At 39.3% G+C, this 26,810-nt stretch overlaps 1 protein-coding gene across 10 annotated transcripts in view; it reads right to left on the bottom strand.

The window, feature by feature from the left end:
* FRMD6 (FERM domain containing 6) overlaps positions 1–26,810 on the bottom strand; it is a 267,178-nt gene that overhangs the window by 6,401 nt on the left and 233,967 nt on the right. For 5 of the 10 annotated variants that reach the window (XM_027971739.2, XM_042252321.1, XM_042252322.1 and 2 more), the window contains 10 exons: positions 26,353–26,443; positions 22,398–22,501; positions 21,373–21,449; positions 18,818–19,004; positions 15,415–15,570; positions 11,455–11,520; positions 10,495–10,563; positions 7,728–7,902; positions 3,221–3,556; positions 2,364–2,495 (listed from right to left, as the gene is read on the bottom strand). In XM_027971739.2, the coding sequence (XP_027827540.1) occupies positions 2,364–2,495; positions 3,221–3,556; positions 7,728–7,902; positions 10,495–10,563; positions 11,455–11,520; positions 15,415–15,570; positions 18,818–19,004; positions 21,373–21,449; positions 22,398–22,501; positions 26,353–26,443 (1,393 nt within the window). The remainder of the gene's footprint in view (positions 1–2,363; positions 2,496–3,220; positions 3,557–7,727; positions 7,903–10,494; positions 10,564–11,454; positions 11,521–15,414; positions 15,571–18,817; positions 19,005–21,372; positions 21,450–22,397; positions 22,502–26,352; positions 26,444–26,810) is intronic. The other 5 variants (XM_060419155.1, XM_060419156.1, XM_060419154.1 and 2 more) reach the window with 1 other exon arrangement.

The raw sequence follows: 26,810 nt of genomic DNA, 5'->3' as shown, positions 1-26,810 counted from the left end.
TGCACTATAGCCTGCTAGGTTCCTCTGTCCATGGAATTCTCCAGGCAAGAATACTGGAATAGGTAGCCATTTCCTTCTCCAGGGGATCTTCCTAATGCAGGATCTTCCTGAACACAGGTCTCCTGCATGAACAGGTGGATTCTTTACTGTTTGAGCCATGAGGGGAGCCCAAATGTGCCCTGGTTGCCTGTACATCACCTGCTCTGAAACCCAGAACCAGCACTAGAAAACTAAGCATCAAGCCTGATGATCAGAACATTGAACCCACTCCTGCCAACTTCCACAAGAATGAAGGATAGAGCAGTACACGGCGTCACCGCTCAACCTTAGCTCTGCGTTTCTAAAACAGTGTTTAAAGGCTCAGATTATAGAGATTTTGGCAAACTAGGATGATGCAAGGGAGAAAAGAAAAACATAAATAACCCCATCACCCAGCAAAAAGGCTACTATTTTTATCATAGGTGTATAAACATTTTTATAATTTGAGATCATGCTATTTAAACAATTTATACTGTTTGTCTTACCTATGTTTCTTATATTATTAAGTATCCTCTGAAAGAAAATCTCATTATTGAATGGCTATATAATATTCCACTTTAATGAACAGAACATAACTTTACTCATTGTTAAACTTTAGTTTCTTTTTTCTTTTTGCTATTATATTTGACATTTTTTTTCTTTCTTTTTTCTCATACCTTAATTTTTTTTAATTTATTTTTTAGTATATTTTTTTAATTTTAAAATCTTGACATTTAAATACACATTTTTTATATATAAATCTTTTCAAAAGCCATCTTATTTGTTTAAATTTTAAACAAATTTAATTGCTATTTAAAATTACAAAATTAATTTATAAAAATCAAACAGAAATAAAAAAATAGAAAGTAAAAGTCTGCTTGCCTCATCTCCCCTTCCTAGAGGCCCACTTTAAACAATTTTCTTTACACAAACACACACACACAGGGAGTGATGACATGCTCTCTATACAGTTATAATGTATGTATATATATTAAAACATATTTGTAAGGAAAAAATTCAACATAATAAAGTAAATGGACAAAAAGGGGCAAAGTCTGGTACAAGACTAGAGCAATCAGCCTCTTGGGTCTTTGTTGCTCAGAGTGATTCTCAGCAATCATGCGCAGGTCTGTTTCTGGCTAAGCTTCTGAAGGCCATGGTTCTGCTAGGTTAGCAAGTGGAATTCTGTCATCAAAGGTTCCTCCTACTCTTTAGAGAACTGCCAGAATGACAAAGACTGTGTCTGTTAACCTTTTCATCACTAATTCTCTGCCCCTGATGCATGGCAGAGGATCACAATCAGAGGTTGTGGGTCATGACAGGGCAATGCCAGGTCACTCCAGTTGAAGGAGGATCTCTCACTCAAGCAGTGCTTTCAGTACCAAGACACTTAGCACTGAAGTCATTTCGACAGCTGGCTCCTAAGGCATTTTCTGTAAGGAACAGAGACTAATTCATGGCATGTGACAAAAGCAATTACAAGCCTGAGGTTTTTTTAAAAAAACTACTTTTGTTTTTTTAAGATGCCAACTTTCATTTGAGAGAAATATATATATTATTATATAACTCTATAAAAGGGTTATAGTGAATACATTTGAAGATGTCATCAAATATAGGATTTAAGAGTTTTTTTACGCCAACCTTTTTTAACACTTTTTCTCCAGGTTCCTACACCCTATATGATATTGTGTGTGTGTGTGTGTGCACGCTCAGTTGTGTCCAACTCTTTTGTGACCCCCCTTGGACTGAAGCCCACCAGGTTCCTCTGTCCATGAGATTTTCCAGGTAAGAGTAATGGAGTATGTTGCTATTTCCTCTTCCAGGGGACCTTCCTGACCCATGGATGGGACCCACAGCTCTTACGTCTCCTGCACCGGCAGGCACATTCTTTACCAACTGTGCCACCTGGGAAGTCCATATAATAAAGCACGGGGGAAAACAAAACAAAGTAAACCTGGAGACCTGGCTGCTGTTTTCCTCCACACAGCATCTGTCCTCTCTAATCCACGGGTTTTCTTGTCTATGCATAGGAGGCCAGTTTGAAGGGCTTCCAAGCCTCGTAACAGATACATCACATAACTCTCGGATTATCATTTAAAAGAGCAAAGAAAGAAAGATAAAAGCCAATTACACAGCTTTGTCCAAAGCATGAGGTAGAGGATGCTAATTCCAATGCTAAGTGCTTCTCCAGCTTCGCTTTCCTTTTCCTCCACAGAAGGCACTCGATCACACAGTCTGTGACACTGACCTGGAGCCCCCAACCCACTCCTTCTATTTTCCTGGCCGCCTGCTCCCCAGTCCAGGACCATGCCCTGGGTAAGGAGATCCCTTCCGTGGGAGCTCACCAGAGTGTCCGTTCAGCTTCCGTGACAGGAGCATGTCCTCTGTGATGTAGATGCACATATCTGGGCTGACTTCCAAGGACTCTTCATTCATCTGCTCCAGGTCTCTGGGGTCATCAACCAACATCTCTATTTCTGAAGAAGGGAAAGACATTTAGTGACAGGAAATGGTCACCATTCATAGCCACACCTTGAGGGAGGTTATGCAATTATTTACATGTAAAAATAAATTTGCTAATGAGACTCCACAATAGGAAATTCCAGTGACCATTCTTGACTAGATCCTGCTTCTTTTTCTCAGGACTGTTGTGTTATCTACATGTCTGCTAATGCTATGATGTGATTATCAATTATTCTTTCTCTTTAAGAAAAACTGTACTAGCATGCTGTGACGACAAAGGGCCAGCTGAGGCTGATGGGTCGTTTGGCTCATGCCAAAGCAGACTGTTGACAGAGACAGAATGAATAGTGCATGAAGCTCTCCGTCTCCCACATCTGCCATCTCTTGGAGCATTTAATAACGAGATTTGAGATCCACATGAATTCCATAGTAAGCACACATATGTTTTTCAGTTTTCCTCAGTGGAGTCAGTATATCTTTTCCCCAAACCTGAATGCTACAGCAATTATTTGAAACAGAAAAACAATAAAAAAGATGCACCCAAATGCTGATACAGGCTATAGATCTCATCTTATTTCCTTAACCCAGGGTGAAGCAGCCAACGCTGTGTTGCCTCTTTTCTATTACAACATTAATCCTATGGAACCAACACTGGGGAAAGCACTGGGAGAGAAAAAGCAGAAGGGGCCCTGACAATGGGTCAGCACCGTTAGCTTGGAGGGCCTGGGGGGCAGGTTACCATCATCCTGCGAATCCTCCTCCAGCCGGTCCTTGCCGCCACTCTCCACCCCAGAGGTGTGGGAGCTGCCGTGGCTGGTCATGGAGCTGCAGGTTTTCAGCTTGCGGTGGATGGCACTGCCAGGGTAAGCATCCTCGGGGCCTGCATCCCGGGCCTTGGTGTCGGCCTCAATGCCCGAAGTGTGGGAGCTGCTGTGGCTGGCAGTCGAGTGACGGGACAGGCGCTTGTGCTTCATGCTGCCAGCGCTGCTCCCGCTGGCCCGCGACCGCTTCTCCAGCTGGTCCATGTCCAGGTCCAGGTTGTCACTGATGTAAGACTCCCGGTACTGCTTCTTCTCTGTGCGGTGAGGAACACAGCTCGTGATTACAGTCAACCAAGGCAGGAGGAATGGCTGGTTAGCTCTGGGCAGTCATCAGGCCACAAACAAGCACAATTTCACATTTAGAAGTAAATGACTGGAAAGTGCTGATAATTCTGATACGAACTCTATGTAAGAAGACTGCAAAATGAATAAATCCCAGTACAAGAGATCTGAGGCAGGCATTTGACTATTCGAAAAGCTTTAAAGTTTCAAACACTGCAGAAGAATGCTACTCAATGTGGATGATAAGACCACTTCTTGTCTGAAAACTGTTATTTGTCCACAATGGAATAAGTTTAGGAATTGAGAATAAACATTTAGAAACTTTCAGAGCGATCTGATATTGCCAGCACATCCACTAATGAGACTTTGAACTTTGCAAAAGTATCAGTGCATGGTGGATTAGAAGTTTTAAAAAATCTGGTCCTTCCCCACAGATAATTTCAGAAACTCTGCTACAGAAATGGTTTCATAAGTACACTTATGCTAACTGCCTTTCATTTGATTTGTTCATCGGTTCAGTTTGTTCCATTGTTAACTTAGCTCTAACTGTTGAAGACAATTTAAAATAAAGCTATTTATTTTTCTGAGAATTTCTTTCAAAAAATTCCAGAACTGAGATCTTCACGGATTAAGATTGATTTTCTCCATTTAGGCTGAACTAATGAGACTTCATGATCTATTAAGAAAACATAGTAATCGCTCTGGTTTGATGATTTATACCCACATAGCCTCTGACTGATAAAACTGTTATTTAACAAGTTGGTGCAGATCTTTAATGCAAACAAAGACACAATATTGGAAAGTCCCTTTTATCAAATGCTAAACTAACCATTACATAAAGGCACAAATTTACAACTGGGCTACAGGTATAAAACTGATACAAACATACTATTTTTGTGCTTGAGGTCAGAAATTTAAAACAAAGAAAGAGCCTTTGTTTTAATACTGATGATGAGTATTTTTAATACTGATGAGAAATAACACATCAGAACAATGTTAAAAAGGAAGAGTGCACTTGGGGAATGTTGAGTTGATACTGTTTTAGAAACTGCTAACTAAACCAGACTATTTGGGTTCTCAAGGGTCTGCTAATGGATTTGTCTTGTCTCTTGGTTAAATAAAAGTGCTTGTACTTTTGGTGTCTGAATCCAGCATGAAGTATAATCACCACAGGCTTCCCAGGGGAAGAAAGGAACATCAACAGAAAGAGAAGATATGCACTCCAGGATGCAAAATGGCAACAATGCTTGGAGATGATGGTGTGTACATTTCTGGGCTCCAGTCTATTCATGTTACTTCTAAGGACTCAAGCTAAAGCAAAGAGGTGTGTGTAGTAATACTCACAGTGAGGCAGAATGGAACCAGACATCAGGGCCTAACCACACATCACTGCTACAAAAGTACATCCATCAACAGCCCATCTTTTTAGGGCTAGGCTGGGTTCTAATGAGTCCTATTTTCTAAGGCAGCAGGAGTTGAGATGAAGAGCTAAAAGGGGTTTGCAAAATTCCCATATGCTTTCTATTTGTTGTAGTTTCAATACAGTAGGCACATGGCCCTTGGAAGGGTAAAAAGTGAAAAAAAAAAGAAAAGGCTTAAGCCCTAAGACAACTGATAACAGTGGCTCTATTAAAAAAACTTTTCTATATCTTTAAAAATAGCCCTTTTACTCCCAAATTTCTGACAGATTTGGAGTCAACTAGTTATTCTATACTCACACACATACTCACTAGAAAACAAGTACTTTGCCAACTTGTCCTCTAGCTAATAAGAGCCTAGCCTGAATTACTTCCTGTCAACATGTCAGCACAGCCTTGGTGCTCCACGTGCTGGCTTCTACTCCTGTCATTGTGCTTTTCATCTCTTAGACCTTCTGCAAACATTTAAGAAGTTTCACACCGATCAGTTACAAAATGAGGGAAATGCTGAAATAATTTTGAAATGTATTCTAAGAAATACAAAATGCAACCGCTCACCCCCTAGCAATCACTGGTGTCAACAATGCAAATCATCTGTTGTAAAAGCCCACAGAACACCAAACTTCTCGTGTTATTTTGGACCATAATGCAAGTCAATGCACCCTCTTGACATAAAACCTGAGAATAAGCCCTAGCTATTGAGTAAAACTGAGCTGAAAAAAGATTTGAATGACAGAAAGCATTTTTGTATCCATCTCTTTTAAAACAATAGGATTCTTGTGATCATTTTTACTATAAAATGCAAAAATAGTGTTTCAGACAAGGTGACACTAGATGAAATCTAATTAAGAAAAATAAAGATTCTTTTCATGCTGTGATTTTGGCTAATGTTAATAGCTTTTTTTTTTTTTTAATGTTGCAGTCCTTAAGTGTGGGTGAAATAACTGAATTCAGGCCAACGTTAATCCAAAGGAACTTAGTTTCAGGTTTTCTTCATATCTGCAGGGATTTCTAAGCAGAAGAATGTAAAGAGGTGGAAGAAAAAAAAAAGCCGTATCTGCAAAACGTATCTACACACACCCACATCAAAGATCCAGTCTGCATCGCTGTCATTCTCACTGCCCCATTCACATAAGCCCTCACGTGCACTTGGTACTACACTTGATAACAAAGCCCTCCCCTCTTAAGAACTCAACATTCTTTGTAAGTTTTCTTTAGAACCTATAGGGGAGGTTCATTAATTCTTTCAGGGTATAAGGGGCTCACATTACAGTCACCTAAACAAGAATTTACTAAAATGCTGTGGGCAGAGAGCTGCTGGAGTAAATGAATTTCCCAAAGTTGCGAGTTGGCCATTCAGGAATGAAGCCAACTTGGCAAATGATGGGCTCTGCACCTAAGTCACCTATTCTCACAAGCTTTCCTGGTGCTTCTGCCCATTTAAATTCCTAACCTTCATGTCAGCGTCAGACAGATACACGCATTTGTTATACTGATGAGTCATCATGGGGAAGAACTGGCAGTCTGGCAGCAGGGGAAGCCAATACACTAGACAGTGAGACTAATTCTCTCCAAAGACAAATGCAGTTTGGTGGCAGACAGTGGAAAATGATTCATGTTCTAATTGCTACTTAAATTACAATGGCATCTCCAAACTGGGCCTCATTTAAACTGAGAGGCAGCTTTTGAGAAACATCCATCAGATTGTGTTTAAACCTCTATAAGGATTTTTGTTTGTTAAGAGAGGACAGGTACTTGTCTTGTTTCTATAGGAAAAGTGTGGTCTGAGAGGTCAAAATGTGTTTCCGACATGGACCTAAGTTAATATGCATCTGAATCCTAATTCATGCAAATACCACAAATCAAATCCAATAAAATTACCAACAATTACTATAACATGAGTTTGCAAAAAAATTGAAGACACCGAAAGACCAAATATGCAAAGTAGCATTTTTGGGTGTGAAACTGGAGTGTGCTGTACAGAGTAACCACAGGAGATAAAGAGCTAACCATCAGGTTAATACTGTGAAGTTGAAGTCTATTGTTAGAAGCCTCTACCTCGTCTTCCTCTCCTCACCAAGACTTGCCCTTCTCACGGCTCAGAACTCTAAAGCCCCAAATGCACTGCTCTATTCTGTGTCTCAGCAAACAGCCCCTGCTCCCCAATAGGACAGGCTAACAAGATCCTCAATTGCAAAATTTTCTCTCCTTTGTTGGTCTTTCTTGCTGAGCCAGACAAGGGGCTTCCTAGCTGTCAACAAGAGGCTGGAGATATTCTGTGGTCCACCTTTATTGTCACTCTAACAGAAGGAATAATCACACTGCAAGGAATTTCAGAGAGCCTGTACATAACAGCCCCAAGGTGGACCAGTGTATAAACAGAACCCTGAGATGCAGATAAAAGCTGGAAAGCAGATAAACCTTAGCCTGTGCTTCCACGTAGTGGCTTTCTGGACTTTCAAGTTGAGTGCAGGGAAACTTTAAAGAGACTGTTTGCTAGGACAGTTAAATAGCAGGGATAATCTCAGATACGCTGACCAGGCTGTGGGTGGGCTTTCCAGGACTGCCGAGATGGAAAAAGCAACGCTGCTGGGAACCTGGAGAGGCTGGGGGTCCCCAGGTCCCACTCTTCAGGAGACTAAAGCCCCAGTTCTTGGCAGCTGTAGAGTAAGGGGCCATGGGTGCCGAAAGTACCACCTGCTTCCCACCCAAGATCTTGCGATACCTTCGTTTTCCTCCAGCTTCCGGATGTGGCGCAGAACGGGCTGCAGGTTCATGTAGAGGCGATGACTGTTGCTCAGGAGCTGCAGAAGGTGTCTGGAGCGCATGGGGCACCCCGTGTAGTAGATGAGCTTCCTGGCAGAAGGCAAGCCATCTGGCAGAATCTCAAACTTCTTACCCTGTGAAGGGAAAGAACAAGTCAGGAAGACAAGTCTCTGATGTGTCAAGGTCCATTTTCTTTCCTAGTAAGTAAGGAAAACTACAGACTCAGAAATAGATGCTTAAGGCTCCATCCAAAGTTCCCTGAGGAGTACATTACTGTCTTCCCTTTCAAAAATGTCACAGGATAGAGGATTACCAAAAATTCAGGGAAGTGCCAAGCCAGGGTCTTCTGGTTCCATCTGTGGTTTCTCTGGCTGGCCAGGCTATTTACGCAATGGAGAAGAGAAGGGCCCATCATGAAAGCATTCTCAAATGTAATCCCAGCACCCTAACTCAGTAAACAAGACCACAAGCCCTAGAAGAGTAATGCATTCAAATATTTGTTGGGCGCTGACAAGACGGCAAACACTTTTCTAGTTGCTGAGAAAACAACAGTCATATGACCAAGTCCCTACCCTCCTGTTGCGACATTCTGGGGTAGAGATGATGAATAAATATATCAAGTAACTACAGCCTATGATAAACTATCGGGTGGAAATACAAAATGAGAAACTCTTCAGTCAGATAAAAGAGGGAACTGGAAGCCAGATGGATAGCTGGAGGGATGAGACAGGAAGGAGAAATAAGATATGCAAGTGGTACGTAAGTATCTCTCTGTCAGTGGAGGAACCTCATTCACCAGGTTTGGGATCATTAACCCGAAGTTCTTAATTGAGGGAGAGGGTGTGGCAAAGTTCCTTCCAGTTACACAATATTATGAATTCCTTTTTTTTGACAATGAATAGGATAGCAGGACTACAGAAAGGAGTCTTCCAGACACAGTGATTCTCAGCTGGAGACGAAAGGTAAAGCAAAGAAGGAGGCGTATTTTACTACACACTGAAAGTCAGCACAAAGCAATTCAGACATGGATGGAATTTCTTACCTCTTGACTTTCCATTCTAAAAGGAACCACCACCGGATCTCAATGCTATGATAGAATGCTTGTAACTTACACTTCATGAGCACTAAACATGTATTAACTTACTCAGTCCTCACAAGTCTACGGCCAGTGAAAGTGTTTGTCACTCAGTCATGTCCGACTCTTTGCAACCCCATTGACTGCAGCCCACCAGGCTCCTCTGTCCACAGAATTCTTCAGACAAGAATAGTGAAGTGGGTACCCATTCCCTTCTCTAGGGGATCTTCCTGACCCAGGGATAGCACCCAGGTCTCCTGCACTGTAGGCAGATTCTTTACCGTCTAAGCCACTAAGGAAGCCCAAGGGGGTGGTCCATTATCCCCATTTTGTAAGGAAGAAACCAAGGCACAGAAATGTTAAGTGATATGCCCAGAGTCATACAACTAGGCAGGGCTGGGCTGGCTGAAAGAAGAATCATCTGGGAAGTTTGCCAAAACAGATTCCTAGTCTCTGCCCCAGACTTGCTGAATCAAAAATCTCTTGGGTGAGGCCCAGAAATCTAAAGCTCCTCAGATGAAGGTGATGCACAGCTAGATTCAGGAACCACTTGGTACAGGACCCTTAAAAATTCAATTTCTATAAATATATTTTATTGCTACTCAATTGGAGACATGAAGGGGGCAAGTGGGTTATTAATTTTCTCATTTACAAATAGCTCCACTCCTTTCACAAAAAGCTCGAAGGAGAAAGAGCCAGTGAGGAGGAGGCAGGTCAGGCCCCATTTAATGTATGAGTAAAGTGAAATCAGATTGAACTGTGCCCAATCTGAATTAAAGTCAGAAACAGGTCTTTTAACTCACAGGGCAGTGTGGGATCAGTGCCCAAATGCGATCTGGCAATAGAGCTCTTTATTTATGTAGGCCATCTTCCTGCTGGAAAGAAGCATGTGTCTTAATCCTTATCTTCCTCCTCTCTTTGTGTGTTTCTTCCAGTAATTTAGGAACAAAGCAAAATTATGAATTTTAATGACCACTAGAAAGACATATAATTAACTGTAATTCTTTGAACTCTTCCCCAAAATGGATACAGCTTGGCAAAAGAGTGAAACAGCTGGGAAAAACAAGAATTTGCTCTGACAAAAGAAAGTGTATTGTTCTCAATAATCTAAAAACCAAAAGTACTTTTCCTGTTAAGAGTTGTAGCCCTTTCCTTATAATGATGATTTGCAACAGACAGATATTAATAGAAACATCTTTTTATATCACTCTTTATTCTCTATTCAAGAGAAGTTAACTTCCAAAAGAACGGGCCAACCCCCAAGCTAAGAATAATTTACCCTCTGATTACAGCTTTCTGTTTTCTAATCCCTCTGCTGTACATTTTAAAAAATAATTCTGTTTGATGAATTCATCTTGAACTTTTCCCATCACATTTTTTTCTGCAACTAGGGTAGAGTGGTGGGGACTAGACACACAAATTAAAATTGGTGATTTCTTTCGCTGTAAGACTCTGTGATTTCAGGTTCACTACTGAAAAGTGGCAAGGATTATAATTACAGTACATGTGTAAGAATCTAAGAAAGCTAACTATTTTCATCTTCAATTTTGAGAAAACATCAAGTTTTGTGCCTGAAACAATATTTTGTTTAAAAAACAAAAGTCCACAAAAACAAACAGATGAGTATTTCAGTCAGTTATTTTAAACTTACCACAAACACCAACTTTCCAACATTGGTCCAAGGGAAATCATAAAGTAATTGTTTCTCTTCGTCTAAATTCTGTGGAAAGAATGATGAGTTACTTATAACTCGTATAAGTTATGCACATAGAGTTACCGAGGAAACTGACAGATACTCTAAAATAGCTCTAACTTCTTTCCCAGAAAACTAAAATACAGTAATTAAAATCTGAAAGAGGTCCCCAACTCTCTTTAGAGACATGCAGACAGTAATTAAGAGAGAAATGATACAATTCTGCCACTTTGGGTTCTTCAGTGACTACGTTGCCTTTCAAGGAAATCTTGTCCCTTCTGGCCCATCTCTAAATTTAAATAAAAAGTCCAGAAGACTCAGGCATTCGAGAGATGAGATAAGGCACTCAGACTTTCATAACTGGGCATTTTGCCTATACCAAAGATAAGGCACCCTCATGTTCTCCCAGGTCTCACAGACCTCCTCTTTCCCCTGTTGATGGTGGGATGATAACACCATCCCACCTGCAGAAGGATGACAGGAACTGCTTATTCAACAGATGAGTTTTATTGGAAAATTGTAACGGAAATTAAAACGTCTGGGTCAGATACTTTATCACAAAGTCATTTTTCTTTCCATAGTTACAGATGCACCAGATGATTAAAAAAAAGAATGCTAAAAATTAATGACATACAAAGAAAAATGTCTGGATATTAATGATCTATGAGTGACAAATGTGGGCCAATCTTTGGTTTGCTATTTTCTGTTCTAGAGGATTTACTGATGTCAAGGATCAGACTGTTTCACTTTGTCTGTCCCACATTATCCATGTCTGTGCTGGACAAATAAGAAGTAGTAACCAATCAATGGCTGGAAATAGGACCAGTGAACAGTGAACATAGCACAGGACCAGGCAGGCACACTGTCAGAGTTAAGACATAGTGGATACCATTTGACACCTATTCCCCATTAACTAACCTGAAAAATCTGTATTCCCCGCATGGTCAATCCAAGGGTCAGAGAAGCTTCAATTTCCCTTTTATCCTGTAGGAATAAAATTATATGAAAAAGTGTATCTTTCTTCTGTAAGAAACAATTCAGCACCAAAAAATGAAAGATAAATTTCAGTATTAGAAAGCTTTATACTTAAAATAGCTTTGCCTTTCTGCATCCCTCTTTTCCTGTAAGATACAAGAAAATCATGGGTATATATTAAATCAATAATGATATTTTCTACTTTTTAAATCTTTGAGACTTCAGAGTTTTAATGTTTTTACTATATTGTAAACACTTTCATATCTGACAATATTCTAAATTTGTGTGTTACTGAGAACTCTAGGAAGACTATTTGCTACTTTTACATCAATTTTTTTTAAACCTTCTATGCTATGCTAAGTCACTTCAGTCGTATCTGTGTTTGTGACCCTATGGACTGTAGCCCAGGATTCTCCAGGCAAGTACACCATAGTGGGTTGCCAGGCCCTTCTCCAGGGGATTTTGCCTACTCAGGGATTGAGGCAGTGTCTCTTATATCTCCCACATTGGCAGGTGGGTTCTTTATCACTAGCGCTGCCTGGGAAGCCCCTTTTAACCTTCTATCTAACATCTTTTCTCAGATGTTAGAATCTTGAATATAATGTCATAGTTATATTCTGCACTAATGTCATAGTGCAGTAGATTTTGTGTATTTAAAACTGGTTAAATCTCCCAACTCAGAAACAAAAGTTAGAGACAGGCCTGAATAGTTAATGGGCTTCCCTACTTAGACAGCATACTAAAGAGCAGAGACATTACTTTGCCAACAAAGGTCCATCTAGTCAAAACTATGGTTTTTCCAGTAGTCATGTACAGATGTGGGAGTTGGACTATAAAGAAAGCTGAGTGTTGAAGAATTGATGCTTTTGAACTGTGGTGTTGAAGAAGACTCTTGAGAGTCCCTTGGACTGCAAGGAGATCCAACCAGTCCATCTGAAAGGAGATCATTCCTGAATATTCATTGGAAGGACTGATGCTGAAGCTGAAGGTCCAAAACTTTGGCCACCTGATGCAAAGAACTGACTCACTGGAAAAGACTCTAATGCTGGGAAAGACTGAAGGCAGGAGGAGAAGGGGACGACAGCGGATAGGATGGTTGGATGGCATCAGTGACTCAATGGACATGAGTTTGAGTAAGCTCCAGGAGTTGGTTATGGACAGGGAGGCCTGGAGTGCTGCAGTTCACGGGGTCGCAGAGTCGGACACGACTGAGCAACTAAACTGAACTGAACTGAAGTGAACAGCTAATGCTCTCTCATGAAGATAGTTGAAAGCTATAAAGCTTTACATTATGTTAGTTTGGAAAAAGCACTTATTTTTAAGAAGTTCAATTATCACCTGCCAATATGATATACATTCAACCACCTAAACCATAAACTGGAAAAAAAAATACACCACAACAAGTATAAGGGAAAAATACTGTACTTAGCCACATCTTTTAAGCACTCATCTGTAACAAGTGGTTGTATGATGTAAAGTTCAAAATAGAAAATAAAATTGCTAAGTCACTATTTTCAGTATGAGATTTCTCAATTAAAAAAATGAGTATGTACAGCTCTTTATTATGTTCAGTGCCAGTTTTTGCATGATCATGGAAAGAAGTATTTTTAGAAAATGTATCCTCAGCTGGCATAGTAGATAGAGCCTATATTCACTACTGGGGCTGTTTTTTTTTTCCCCCCACTAATATTCTTTACATCAAGAAAGGCACATACAGTATAGGTTTAACAGGAGAAACCAATTCATCTCTATGAATTTAGGCCAATATCCCTTTCAAGGCTGTTCTGATTGCTTCCAGAAATAAGATGATGTTCATAAAAATGCTGGTGGTGTGTGTATGAGGTATGTATCACTGGGCAAGAGGTACAGAGGTTTGTTGTTGTTTTAAATTTCCTATCTCCTGTCTCCATTTTATAAACAGGTCTTAAATGAAGCACTTTTAATGGCAGTCACTTAATTTCTTTAAATAATGAAAATTCTGTCCATAAGGAAAAAATATCTATTTTTCCACCCCAATTAGTTCATTAGCATTATCTCGTTTTAAGGAGGCCAGAGTGATTTTTATGCCATGTAAAAGTAGAACACTTTGAGCAGCTTGAGAAATTAATTTTTACATGAAAGATAAATTAGAGCTATCTACTTTATCTACTAAAGGATTCTTAATAGGATTCTTTAAAATACCAAAGCTTTCCTAGCAAACAGAAAGCAACCAATATTTACTGAGCACTCACTAATGTGCCAGGTAGGCCATCTGGCCATTTCAGATTCATCATCTTGTTGAATCCTTCCTGACCTGTGACATGTATAAGATAATTTCCACTGAAGAGATGCCCAGTACTGCAGCGACAGTCCTCCAGGATCCCAGCAAGAGCGAGTGCCGGTGGAGCGTTTCTAACTGAAGATCTGATTCTAAAGCCATACTCTCTCTAATGTATCACTCATACTTCTGATACTTTAAAATATAAACTTATTGTCAAACTGCCATTAATTTTCATTTTCTCTTATAAATTGAGGTGTCACAATGAACTCTCTTAAAAGAAAAACAAGAACTCAGTCTTTTAGGAATTTAACTGAGGAGATCTTGTGGAAGTCTTTGCCTTTCAAAGATGACAGGGCATTAACAAAGCATCTCTTTGGCATGAAAGGGGAAAAAATAACATCCTCTGCTCTCTTTTTAAGTTTTTTGAACCAGCCAAGAAAATTACCCAGCAATATAACTGATCTATGGTCCAGTTTCTAATGGCCTAATTATGCTTGTCTTACCACAAGGGTGTAGCAGAGATATCAAACCTAACAATAACAAAGATGGTGGTAACAGAAACACGTTTAACATCATACTTAATGTGTGCACTTTTCACCCACTAATTCCTTTAGTCTTTAATAAACCTCAGAATTTATTGGGTTTGTTACCATCTCCATTTATCTGTGGGGAAACCAAAGCACAGTAACATGCCTAAGGTTACCCAGTAAGGGCTGAAGCTGGGATTTAATCCCAGCAAGCTGGATACAAGAGACCACACTCTGAACCACCTCATCCTGTTTGGTAGGAGAATAAACATGCCTTTGGATACTCAGGTGGGAACTGAGGGGTTCTTACCATGGAAGTGATACTTGTGGAAAAGTGAGAGGAGTGTGGTGGAGAAGAGGGAGAGAAGACAGAATGTGGCGAATACTTTTGCCAGTGATTCTCTGCGAGACCCGCCCCAGTTATTATTTGGATGTGTGACCTCTGACTCAGAATGGAAAAATGAGGCTAGAGACCCAAGAACACAGAACACGAGGACACAGGACAAAAGAAGGAACAAACCAGAGTAAGAGAAGCAAGAAAGTCAGTGATTCAGGCACAAAGGTTCTTGTAAGCAGACATGGGTTGACTCCTGCCGTTTACTAGTTTTGTGATCTTTGGTATGTATCCCTGATTATAAAATGAAGATTAGAGTCCTATCTTATAGAGTTATGAGTATTTTTTAAGAAAGGATAGATATGAAGTGTTCCCATAAATACAAAACTCAATAAACATTAGCTGCTGTGGTGGTGCTCTTATTACTAATGGATACAATGCAGGTGTGGCTTCACTTATTAAATAATTACTGTTCAAAGAAGTAGTAAACATTACTCCCCAAGGCAGAAATGCAGATTTGGGAAGGAGGAGAATAACTATTCCATAATCACTGAAAAATCAAAAGCACAATTACAGCCACTTGTCATCTCAATATCAGAACCATGAAAAAGACTCACTCCTGCTTCCAGGCCCAAAGAAAAACATCACTGACTCCAAGACTGACTTATGATGACAAACAGCAGTTCAAATAAAAGTTCTTTTAAAAACAACCAAAACTTAAAAAAAAAAAAAACTTCTCCCGATCAAGAAGATACAGCTGCAGACTTACTGCAGTTTTGTACCTTATACAATCTGTAGTAGTGAACAGCGACGTCATCCAGTCGGACAGCCTCTTTGATATATTTAAGATGAGCCTCAGAAGCTGTCAGTGCAAACTGATCTTTGTGCATGTTTGGAATGTGCTTCAGGATGTAGTCCTTCCCTCTCTTGGAAACAACCTGTTGGGATACAAGGGGAGCGCAATGCAACATTTGTTGGAAGGATTCAAGTATAACACGACCCTCACCCCACAAATGATGAAAGGCCGAGAACCGAAAATAGGCCCTTGAAACTGGCTGATTTCCACTAGGAAATTCTCACACTGATTCTCTTTTGACCATCTGTGATGTTACTAGGCTGAACAAGCTAATACTAGAAGGTACAGAGTCAGTTTAGCTGCAGTACTTCATATCTAAGAAGAAAAATCATAAGAAATGGGAAAAATATGTTCTCTTGGCTTTAAAATCACTAACAAAGAAAAACCATGTAAACTTGCACAATTTTGTCCACATCATTGTTTATACTTGCAGAATTATTGGTACTATGAAATACAGGTACTGTTAGCACATCTTCAGGTTCTGGATCCTACTTAACTCTCCTAAAATTACAGCCACAAAGTAGGAGGCTCTCAATGTTAATCCAAAGAAGGCAGAGGACTGCAAGGAATTCTTAGAAACATTTCTGGTTTCTGCATAAGAGGCTGATATGAACACTCTACTCAAATGCTTAGGAGAAAACAAGTTCACTCAAATATTCATTTCAATTTACTGCGACTTCAGTTTTCATCAGACAGTAGTCTAAGCTTTCAGATTTCAAAAATATAGGGTCTAGGAGCTACAGGCTCAAAAAAAAAGGTGTTGATAAGTTAAAAGTCTTAGCTGACTTCATGAAGATTATAAGAGATGGAAAGAGTAAGCAAAGTGAACAAAAAGCATTTTTAGTGCTCAAAATGATCAGAATTTAAAAATTGGAGAATTTTTAGTTTTATCAGTTTTTATATAGTTATTAACATATTTTTCTTCCTATGAATATTTTAAGGAGAATTAAACATGATGAATTATTGCCCAATAATCAAGTTTTGCTGATAACTCGTTAAAGATTTTTTCTTTCTAGATTCCTTTTACATCAAGATCATTTAAATCAGTACTTACCAACCTTTTTCAGGTCAAAGAACCCATAGAAAATAGTATTTAAAAGGGCAGTGAAGTATATATAATAGGTGGTTCTGGTGATCACAAGGGTCAAGGAAGCTGGTCTCTCAGCACCCTGGCGCCATGGCACACTAACTGGGAAGCTCTGCTTTAAAGACCAAGAGTCCATGAGAACCTGACGATAACTAGAGAATGGAAATACTGGCTACTTTTGGTCCCACAGGCACTGCTATGTAATAGCTTGATGCCCTCTGTGGTTTTTCTTCAACAACTGAAGCACAGTCAGTCCATGAACAGGAGCTTGAGCACCACGATGTGAAATGCTGAAGAAATAGAAAAGGTTTACACCTGTTCTTTAGGATATCTTAAGAAACACTCAGATTACTGGGCGCAAGAGATAACCAGAATATTTGAAAATAAAATACTTTTGTTCAGGGTCTTATTGAGCCCAGAGGAAGGGCCCTGGGCACCTAGATAGTCCGTCCAGAGAACACATCTGGGCCGATGAGCAGGAGTAGCCAGGTAAAACAGGGAGGGTGCCTCACTAGCTAAAGAAGCTGCAGGCAGAAAGGCCCAAAGTGCAAAACGACAGGAGTTGTGGAGACACAATAATGCTGAGTGCTGCCGGAGCACAACACACGCGGTGCAGGACAGCCAGAGAGGAAGGTGCAAAATCTGGCAGGGACCATGAGCTGAGAAGTTCCTAGGTCATGTTTGGCACTCAGGCTTTCACTGCAGGTGAAGGTTTAAATCAGAAGCAAAATCGACTTCTCTGCAAGCTGTGAAGTAAAGCCTGGAGCAGCGACAAGTGTCCGCTGGTGAGTGTTGACGAGAGCTGGCACCTGGGAAATGGGAGGAATCATGACCTGGGTTGGGGTGGGGATGCAGTAATGTTTAGGAAGTTAACAGCAACAAAAATACAAGAGAATTTCATTTCCTAAGTTGAGGGATGGGGAATCAAGGGTTTGTATTAGAGGATGTTCTCCTGATCAGATGGGGCAAGGTAAAAGCAGAGTGTTAAGGAAGAGCCTGAACGACTCTTAAGTTTCTAGGTGACCAGGGCCACTGGCTGAGGTTGGAGCACACAGAACTGAGGTGGACGCAGACAAATCTAACCTGGGGCACTGCGAGTTTGAGGTGCCTATGAGTAAACATCTGTCCTACAGACATGAGGGAGAGAAAAGATTCGGGAGGTGCCAGCACATAAGTGGTTGTAAAAAGCATCAATTTGGAGATCTCCTGGGATAGGAGTGACTAAGTGTCAATCACAGCAGAGAAACCCAGGAAAAGATGTGAAAAGTGTCCACTGGACTTGGCAACTTAGAGGTCACTGGTGGCCTTAAGGACAATGCCATGAGTGGAGGGGCTGGTGAGGAAAGAAGGCAGAGAGATGTTGCTTGAGGAGTACGTGTCGAAGTAAAGATGCTAAAACATCAAATTTACATCACTTTTTCAAGAAGCTTTACTGAGAAGGGAAGGAGAGATTGATAGCTCTTCTTTCCCTCCCTCCTTCCTCCCCTGAAGATAGGAAGGTGTGAACTGAAGTATGTTCTAACTTAAGAGGAGTTAGTTCGAGTAGAGGCTGAAGATATAGAAGAGAGAGATGCCTCAGCAGAGACCTGGAGGAAGAACGGGAAGTGATGTCAGCAGAGCACGGTGGAGGAAGGGTGGCTGAGACAGTCAGTGCTCAAATAACCTACATTTTCTTGCTGAAGGAAGGGGTGGCTCCTCTTTTGATGGTGAAGGAGATGGTGGTCAACACAAGCTGTTCACTTATATTTGTTTTCTCAGCACAGGAAAGGGGTGAATGATGTCACTTTTTAAAGAATAGTGTTTTTCTCCTTCTGAAGGGGAAAAATGCTGCTTGAATTGAGAGTAAATAAGAAAGTCAAGGCTGAGTAAATCTCAAAAGAAGGCTGACAAATTCCCAGTTCCAGCATCTTTAGGATGGACAGCCATCCTCTTCCTCATTACCTACGTACAGGTCGAGTCGGTGGAGAGACTGTGTGTGCCACGCTCTCAAGTGTGGAAAGTGTACCCGGGTGTCATGGAGGGTGTGTGGGCCATCAAACACCTAGCTTCCCAGTTCTTGAAGCTGCATGAGTAGCTTGACTATTTCTGGTCGCTACTGGTTTCTTTGTCATTGCCATCGTGCCTCCCAATGTGTCTAACATAGAGGGTAGACATTTTAGGGGTCAATATGTCTCTATCGAACTAGAACAATGAACTAGAAACGTGCTAGAGAAAATGCTTTAGATCTGAAAACAGTGCCTACCCAAGATGGGAAGTAAGCCTCGGGCTCAAAGTATTTTCCATAGTGCTTATTCCTTTTGAAGTTCCCAAGATCAGCCTGCAGTGCAAAGGCTGCCAGCAGGAAGTAGGCCTCCTCTCGGAGCACACACTGCGAATGAAGAACTTGTTTTCTCAGGTGCCAGTAATAATAGTATCTTGCTGCTCTGTCACTAGGAAAATAAAAGAAAGCGGAACTCACATTTTGACGGAACGATCTAAACGCATATAAACAGAGCGCAAATCCTGCTGCCCATCTGGGGACGGGAGCTCTTCTGCTCTGCCCCCTCCTGCTCCCCCGCCTCACTTGCTGAAGAGGGGGAGGCTGTGTCAATGCCTGATTGCTGCTTCCCTCAGGCCTCAGGGAGACAGGACCTCAGGCCAGAGGACCCAGACTGCAAAAGCAACATTTCCTGAGGCCTGCGGCATTCGATTCATTCAGAGGATGGAAACAAGATCTGAATCACGCCACTCCAATGGGGTAAATAAATACTACGTTGAACAAGTATTAGAAGAGAAATCTAAGCATTCGTTGTCTGTATTAAAATAACTTTGCTACCATGATGCTGCACATACATAAATAAGGACAAATCTGGGGACAATCCTGGTTTTAATGTCATGCGTCCTTTTTTGTTTTGTTTGTCATTTGAGCAAATTACAAATACATTAGGCCCTTTAAAAAATATTTTTATTTATATGCTCTACTAGAAAAAATTTGCTTGACTATAGTTTTTTTCCCTCTAAAAATGAATGAACTGAAAACTCTCTTAAAATCCTTTTTTTTTTTTTTAAATTAAGCAGATGTTACTTTATGGGTGTGCTTTTATAGGTACATGCCACAAAATCATGATAGTCCTCACAAACAGAAACAGTAATAGTGCACTCATTACAATCTGTTGAGGTCAGAAATAAATATAGTCCCCATTAAATACACTAAAGAGTGCTGACTGGGTAAAAACATAGTCAAGCTCCAAAAAATGTCACAGGCAAACAGGACACCTCTGTGATCAAAGTAAAAAGGCAAGGGGAAAAAAAATGTGTGTGTTTGTGTTATATATTTAATGAGTATTTGCCTCCCTATTATTTTAGGTTGAATGTTTACCTGAGATTCATAGCTCATTAGTTGATGATAATAAAAACATATGGGTTTATTTTAACCAAGATCATGTTTAAGAATAAAGAATTTAAAAATAAAGCATTTATGTAATTTTTTCCCCTTGGGACAGAGTACTTTTTAGAGCACTTCTTTGTATAATGCTGAGTACACAGCGTTTGGACTAGCTCATCACTGGAGAAAAGGGCAGAAGTATAGGGGTTAATGAAACATTCATTAGTCCCAGGGGGCTAATTAGTGGCTCAATACTATATTTTTCTTCTTTCCAGCACATTCCATTCCAATTAAGTACACTGAGTAAAGATTTTATACAAACTGAGAATAACTAAAAAGGTTTCTCTGCCTTTAAAAACATCCTTTATGGGCTCATATTTTTTACTTTTTAATTTGCATGTGGCAATAATATAAATATTAAGAGCAAATCTCAGATTCAACTCATTAGTTAAATGTATCTTTGTCCCTTTTACATGGGGTTTCTCAAAATTTAAAAATAAGTAAGTGAAACACAGAGTTCACATTTCTATTAATTTCTACCAGGTGACAAAATCACCTCTGAAAGCCTTCCAGCACTGAATCCTTGTATACAAATGTTAATCTGAGCTTCTGAACTGGTGACTTCTGGGTCTGTATCATGTGCAGAGTAGTATTCAGGCACCCACCTCCAGAAAAGGAATGTTACCTGCCCTTGCTGAGCTGTATCTAAGATTCTCACAGGATAGCTCCATTGGGTGTAATCTTAGCTTTAAAGATACTGCCAAGAACAGAAGCAAGACCCCAAAGTTGAAAAGAAAACCAGGCGATATAAACACCCATGCATTTTTATAGGACAGAGTTCTTGCTGCTGTCCCTTTTCTCACCCCACCACCAGAAAAGAATACAATGCATTAACCAACCTCTCTTCTTTTCACAAAAGTGCTAGTTCTTCCTTAAAGGAAGTACCTTTTCAGTGACTGATCTGTTATGGAAAATGTGGAGTAGAGAAAATGTGAGCTGTGATACTGTTAACAACTTCACTGATAGTCTAACATTACCACTCGTTCATCAACAAGTATGTATTGAGTGTCTACTGTCACCTCTGTTGTAGGGACTGAAGATACATGTGTGTGCAACAGTGTTTTTTTTTTAAAAAACCCCTGTTCTTGGGACTTCCCTGATGGTCCAGTGGTTAAGACTCTGTGCTCCCAATGCAGCAGGTCCAGGTTTGATCCCTAGTCAGGGAACTAAGATCCCACAAGCTGAAACTCAGAGCCTGTGTGCTGCAGCTAAGACCCTGTGCAGCCAAGTAAATTAATTAAAAAAGAAAATCTCCTTCTCTTTTATATTCTAGCAGGTGGAGAACAACAATAAACACAAGTACTTTATTTGATACGTTAGAAGATGAGTACTGTGGAAAATGAAAGGTTTGGAATTTCTCATTGTCCTCATACCTGATCAATCGGCCATTTTCCACATAATACTGCACACGGAAGTGGATGATCATAGGAGGTCCAAACTGATCAATTCCCTAAACAAAGACACGTGTAAAAATCAGGCTGTTTTTAGTTACTTCAAAAGTGGGTTTCAAAAACAACAAATATCATTTTTAAGACACCTTTTAAACACTGAAAGGTTTGATTTACTTCTAATGAGTAGGGGCGTCCAGTAGGTATAAAGTTGTCCATGCAGAAACAGGAAGTTATAAAGCATCATCACTATCTGATACTCATTCACTATAATACCAGTGACAACATAAGGGAAGATAAAAATAAATGCCAGTGGAAAGTTCTAGCTGAGATCCAGCTCCTCTCCCAGCTCTGTCCCCTGTGGTGACCATTTGCTCCTCATTACAATGTTCTCCTGTTCCTCTGACATTCCACATACCAAATTCTAACATGCTGTTTGTTTATTTAGACATTCATGTTCCTTACTTTGTAGTTGGCTTTGAAGTAGCCTGCAGTTTACTCCAAGAATTCTTAAATACAAATCAGAGGATCAAGGACTACACACTGGGGATTATTACTGTTTTGTGAGGGTGATCTTGAGAACACTAGGTAAGTTCCTAGTGAACGCTCTCCTATGCAAATGCAAGGCAAGGGTTCAATATAGTAATAAAATATCTATGTAAAGATAGTAAAAGCAGATTTTAAAATGACTAATAATTTCTAGACAGTTTTGACAACTAATGTGGCTAAAGAAGAGGAACAAATACTTTTCCCATGATTTTCATTTCAAAACATTATCCCAAGGTTATGGAAAAGTTATTGTCTAATATTATTTTAGCAGATGTTAAAAATCTTTTGCTACATGCTATAAGCTATTAATCCTTCACTAATGTGATATTTTAGAACTTATAATTCATATCCCTTTCCAAATCTTTACTATATAAAGTGTTAAGATGTTTTCCTAATGTATAACAGCTAAAATAAACCTTTTTTAAAAATCAAAATAATTTTGCTGATAAATGTAATCTCACCCAAGTGACTTCGTATTGTCGTACCTTGCTGGCCTCTTTCTTCCATTCTTTTGGACAATACTTATAAAGCTTTTGTGACAACTCCATATACACGTGTTCATTATCTGCACATTAAAAAAAAAAAAGGAGACCAGGTGATAAAGGATAGATTTTTTTTTTTAAAGAAAAGAATATACAAAGAAATGGGTTTTTCAAAAAAAGCCTCAGGCTTTCTGAATGTACTCTAAACACACATATCACCAAGAAAACTGAAAACATAAAAAGATATAAGGTTCTGTGAGATAGCTATTAATGACATTATTATTTTGCTTTTGCAATACAGAACATGTATCATTGAAAATGTTAACATTTAGAAGAAATATTAGATTCCTATTCTTGCTTTTACTTAGTTTCCATGGTCATTATAACTTATAGTTTAACCTCCAACACTGTGGTATTACTCAGTCTTAGAAAAACATGCTTTTGTTTGGTTCACAGAGGAGCCATCTCATAAGCGCAAAGTAATAAAAAAGGGCAGAAACAGCATCTTAATTGCTATGTAAGAAACTAAAAAAAACTGATGATAACCGATTTGTTTCCAAGTGAGGAGCTTGACCCATGTGTTTTGTGAAGAGAAGTCTCTAATACTATTCCTTCTCTGTGCTATCCCACATAAAACACAGAATGAAAATGATAAAGCGTTACTTGCTCTGCTTCTGGGGTTGATCTTGTGGGAAGAAAAAAATAATCTTATGCAAAACAAGAATGGATGCCAAAATATTTCTTCAAGGGAATGATGTTCTTAAGATGAGCAGAAAATAAGACTGCTACGTAACTCATGTAAAAATGATCTAAACGTGAAAACTAGCTGGTAAAAAGTGTAAAAATTTTCAGATTTCCCAAATGGACTCTTTTAAAGAGAGAGATTTCATACGAAAAGTATTCCTATCTTGTACAAAGTTTTCAAAAAAATTTTTTTAAACTCCTTCACCATCACCCTGGGGTCATGCTCATGGAAAGTCCTGCATAAAAATGTACTTGTTGTGGAAGAAAAGTGTCTCTCTTTGACTACACCAAGAATAACACACGCCCACACTGTCACTCATGACTGAATATTGGAGTTTGACAGAACAAGTCAAACGTTTGACTCGAATAGGAAGGGTAAAGCCACTCTTTGTCAATGAATGTCATAATAAGTCAACTAAGTGTGGATGAAAGGGGCAAAGAAGTCCGAGAGATAAGAAGATGCTACTAAAATCCATTTATCACATGAACTAAAATCATCTCCCATTTCTACTATGTTACCAATTAAACATGAAATGGACAAGTCAGACAACCTTCCTGTTGAAACTGATTTGTTTTTGCCTTGCGTTCCTGTCTGAAGAAGCAACATAATGAATAGAACTGAGACTGCTCGCCATAATGGCACAAGCATAGTTTTTTAAACTACCACTATGTTTCTACCATCTGGCAGTTTGACCAGAGCTGTATACTTTCTCAAGCACACATCAGTCCTGCAAAGCAGGTGAAGCAGTGATTTCTATTTGACATGAGAGAAAACTGAAATGGAGAGAAGGCAAGGGACATGTCTAAAGCCACATAGCTAGCTAGTGGTAGAACCTGAATCAGAACCAGGTCATCTGATGCCTGTTCCAAAGTTCTTGCACCATCCTGCAATCTCTCTTCTAAAAAACACATCTCAAAAACTCTTATTTTGAAAACCAAGGAAACTGATTTTATGAGACTGACTTGCTGAACAGCAAAAGTCAACAGTCTGCCTGTAGTTGAAGTAAGAAGAATTAACTCTGTAGGGCATCTTATTTCCCCCAGGCTCTTCCTTGACAGAATGACTGAGGTGTGTACTAATATGAATATGGAGCTGAGCATTTGTGTTTTTACTGCTTCCACTATTCACAGGAAGAAACTGAAGAGCAAATGGTTGGTTCCTTTCTTCTTTTCTTTAAATATAAATTTATTTATTTTAATTGGAGGTTAACTACTTTACAATATTGTATTGATTTTGCCATACATCAACATGAATCCACCACGTGTGTACATGTGTTCCCCATCCTGAACCCCCTCCCACCTCCCTCCCTATACCATCCCTCTGGGTCATCCCAGTGCACCAGCCCCAAGCATCCTGTATCCTGCATCGAACCTAGACTGGCGATTTGTTTCCTATATGATATGATACATGTTTCAATGCTATTCTCCCAAATCATCCCACCCTCGCCCTCTCCCACAGAGTCCAACAGACTGTTCTTTACATCTGTGTCTCTTTTGCTGTCTTGCATAAGGGGTTATCGTTACTATCTTTCTAAATTCCATATATATGCATTAGTATACTGTATTGGTGTTTTTCTTTCTGGCTTACTTTACTCTGTATAATCGGCTCCAATTTCATCCACCTCATTAGAACTGATTAAAATGTATTCTTTTTAGTGGCTGAGTAATACTCCGTTGTGTCTATGTACCACAGCTTTCTTATCCATTCATCTGCTGATGGACATCTAGGTTGCTTCCATGTCCTGGCTATTACAAACAGTGCTGCAATGAACATTGGGGTACACGTGTCTCTTTCAATGCTGGTTTCCTCGGTGTGTATGCCCAGCAGTGGGATTGCTGGGTCATAAGGCAGTTCTATTTCCAGTTTTTTAAGGAATCTCCACACTGTTCTCCACAGTGGCTGTACTAGTTTGCATTCCCACCAACAGTGTAAGAGGGTTCCCTTTTCTCCACACCCTCTCCAGCACTTATTGCTTGTAGACTTTTGGATAGCAGCCATTCTGACTGGTGTGAAGTGGTACCTCATTGTGGTTTTGTAAATGAAGCAACTGACAAAGAACTAATCTCAAAAATATACAAGCAACTCCTGCAGCTCAATTCCAGAAAAATAAATGACCCAATCAAAAAATGGGCCAAAGAACTAAACAGACATTTCTCCAAAGAAGACATATAGATGGTTTCTTGATGTGTTCCCTGTTCCATGGTCTCTGGCCTCTTCAGAGTGGTCTTTTTAGATAAATGAAAACAGCTCACATTTTGGAGCTGAACTTATTGATCAGCTCATCATAATACACTTTCCAATTTGGGAGATCTGAGCATTTTATGGTACTAAACAGATTCTCAAGATATCATAAACCTTTAAATTGAAACCAATTTCAGTAGTGGAAAATAATTCATATCCAAACACAAAATACAGCTACATTTCACAAAAAAGGTTTCCTTGAAAAACTGAGCAAAGATCTGAAAGGTTTTGTGGCATCTAGAAGACTAAATTAGAGAAATTTTAAAGTATGATTTGAAAGAAAAAAGTTTTAAGGAATGGCTATACTTAAACTCTGGGAACTTAACTCTAACTAAGGTGTCACTGGCATAGAAAACTTATATGGAGCCCTTTACTTGAAAATCTTCTCCATGTAAAGTATACAGAAGAAACCGATCCCATATCTCCAAGTTATATGTTTTGACTGGAAAAAAAAGAGAAGGGAAAAAGGAAGGAAAAAAAGAAAATAAGAGTAAATTAATAGATCATTTTGTTATACTATATCTTCAACAGTAAGAGAATTGGAATAGAGAAAAGTCAGGTTTATTATGTCTACATGTCTTTTAATGTCAAAAATTACAAAACAAATTAAATTACAAAAATAACCAAGGTAATTTCCTATAGTGCAAAGAAACAAAAACCAAGTTGGGTTCATTAAAACATAAAAGAGCAAATGCATAAAATCTAGACTTGTAAAGAGGAACCAGTTTTTGAGTTCAAATGATAATAAATTCAAGACCTAAAATTCTAAATCATAGAAGAAATACACAACAGTTGAGTTTAAAATATGAATACTAGATTAAAAGCCATGATTACAAGTACTTTGACAATCACAATTACATAACAATATGCTCAATTAATTATAGCTATAAAATGCCATTTCCTTAGGGACAGTTGGCTAACTCCAACAGAGATGGGCCTGAGACTTACTTTGTATAACACTGAGTCCAAAGAGGTGACAGTCCTTTAGCCTGAGTAGGTCACACACCTGGACCAGTAACTGGTGACACAGAATTTTGACCTATGGGAAAAAAGACAAAAATAAAACAAACACAACTTAATAATTCAGCCAAGTCCAAACAGTGAGCCACAACCAGGCAATGTAATGCATCCTAAATATATGCCGAAGGGACAAGCTGACACTAGCAAAACAACAGTTGGTTTATGGAAATCACTACAGCTGTTTCAGTAATGATGATCACAATAGAAATTTCTACAACATAATGATAAAGTACCAGTGCAATCTTGTACAAGACTCACAAATCCTAGGACACATGGACAAGGCCTTACTCTATAGCCATGGTGCATGATAAATATGTATTTCAGAAGGAAACCAAAATAATCTAATCAAATGATTGAAATTATTAATTATCAAAATTACTAATTTG

This window comes from Ovis aries, chromosome 7, assembly GCF_016772045.2.
Source record: "Ovis aries strain OAR_USU_Benz2616 breed Rambouillet chromosome 7, ARS-UI_Ramb_v3.0, whole genome shotgun sequence".
In the NCBI taxonomy this organism is placed as follows: Eukaryota; Metazoa; Chordata; class Mammalia; order Artiodactyla; family Bovidae; genus Ovis; species Ovis aries.
This window is presented reverse-complemented; position numbering and strand designations above follow the sequence as displayed.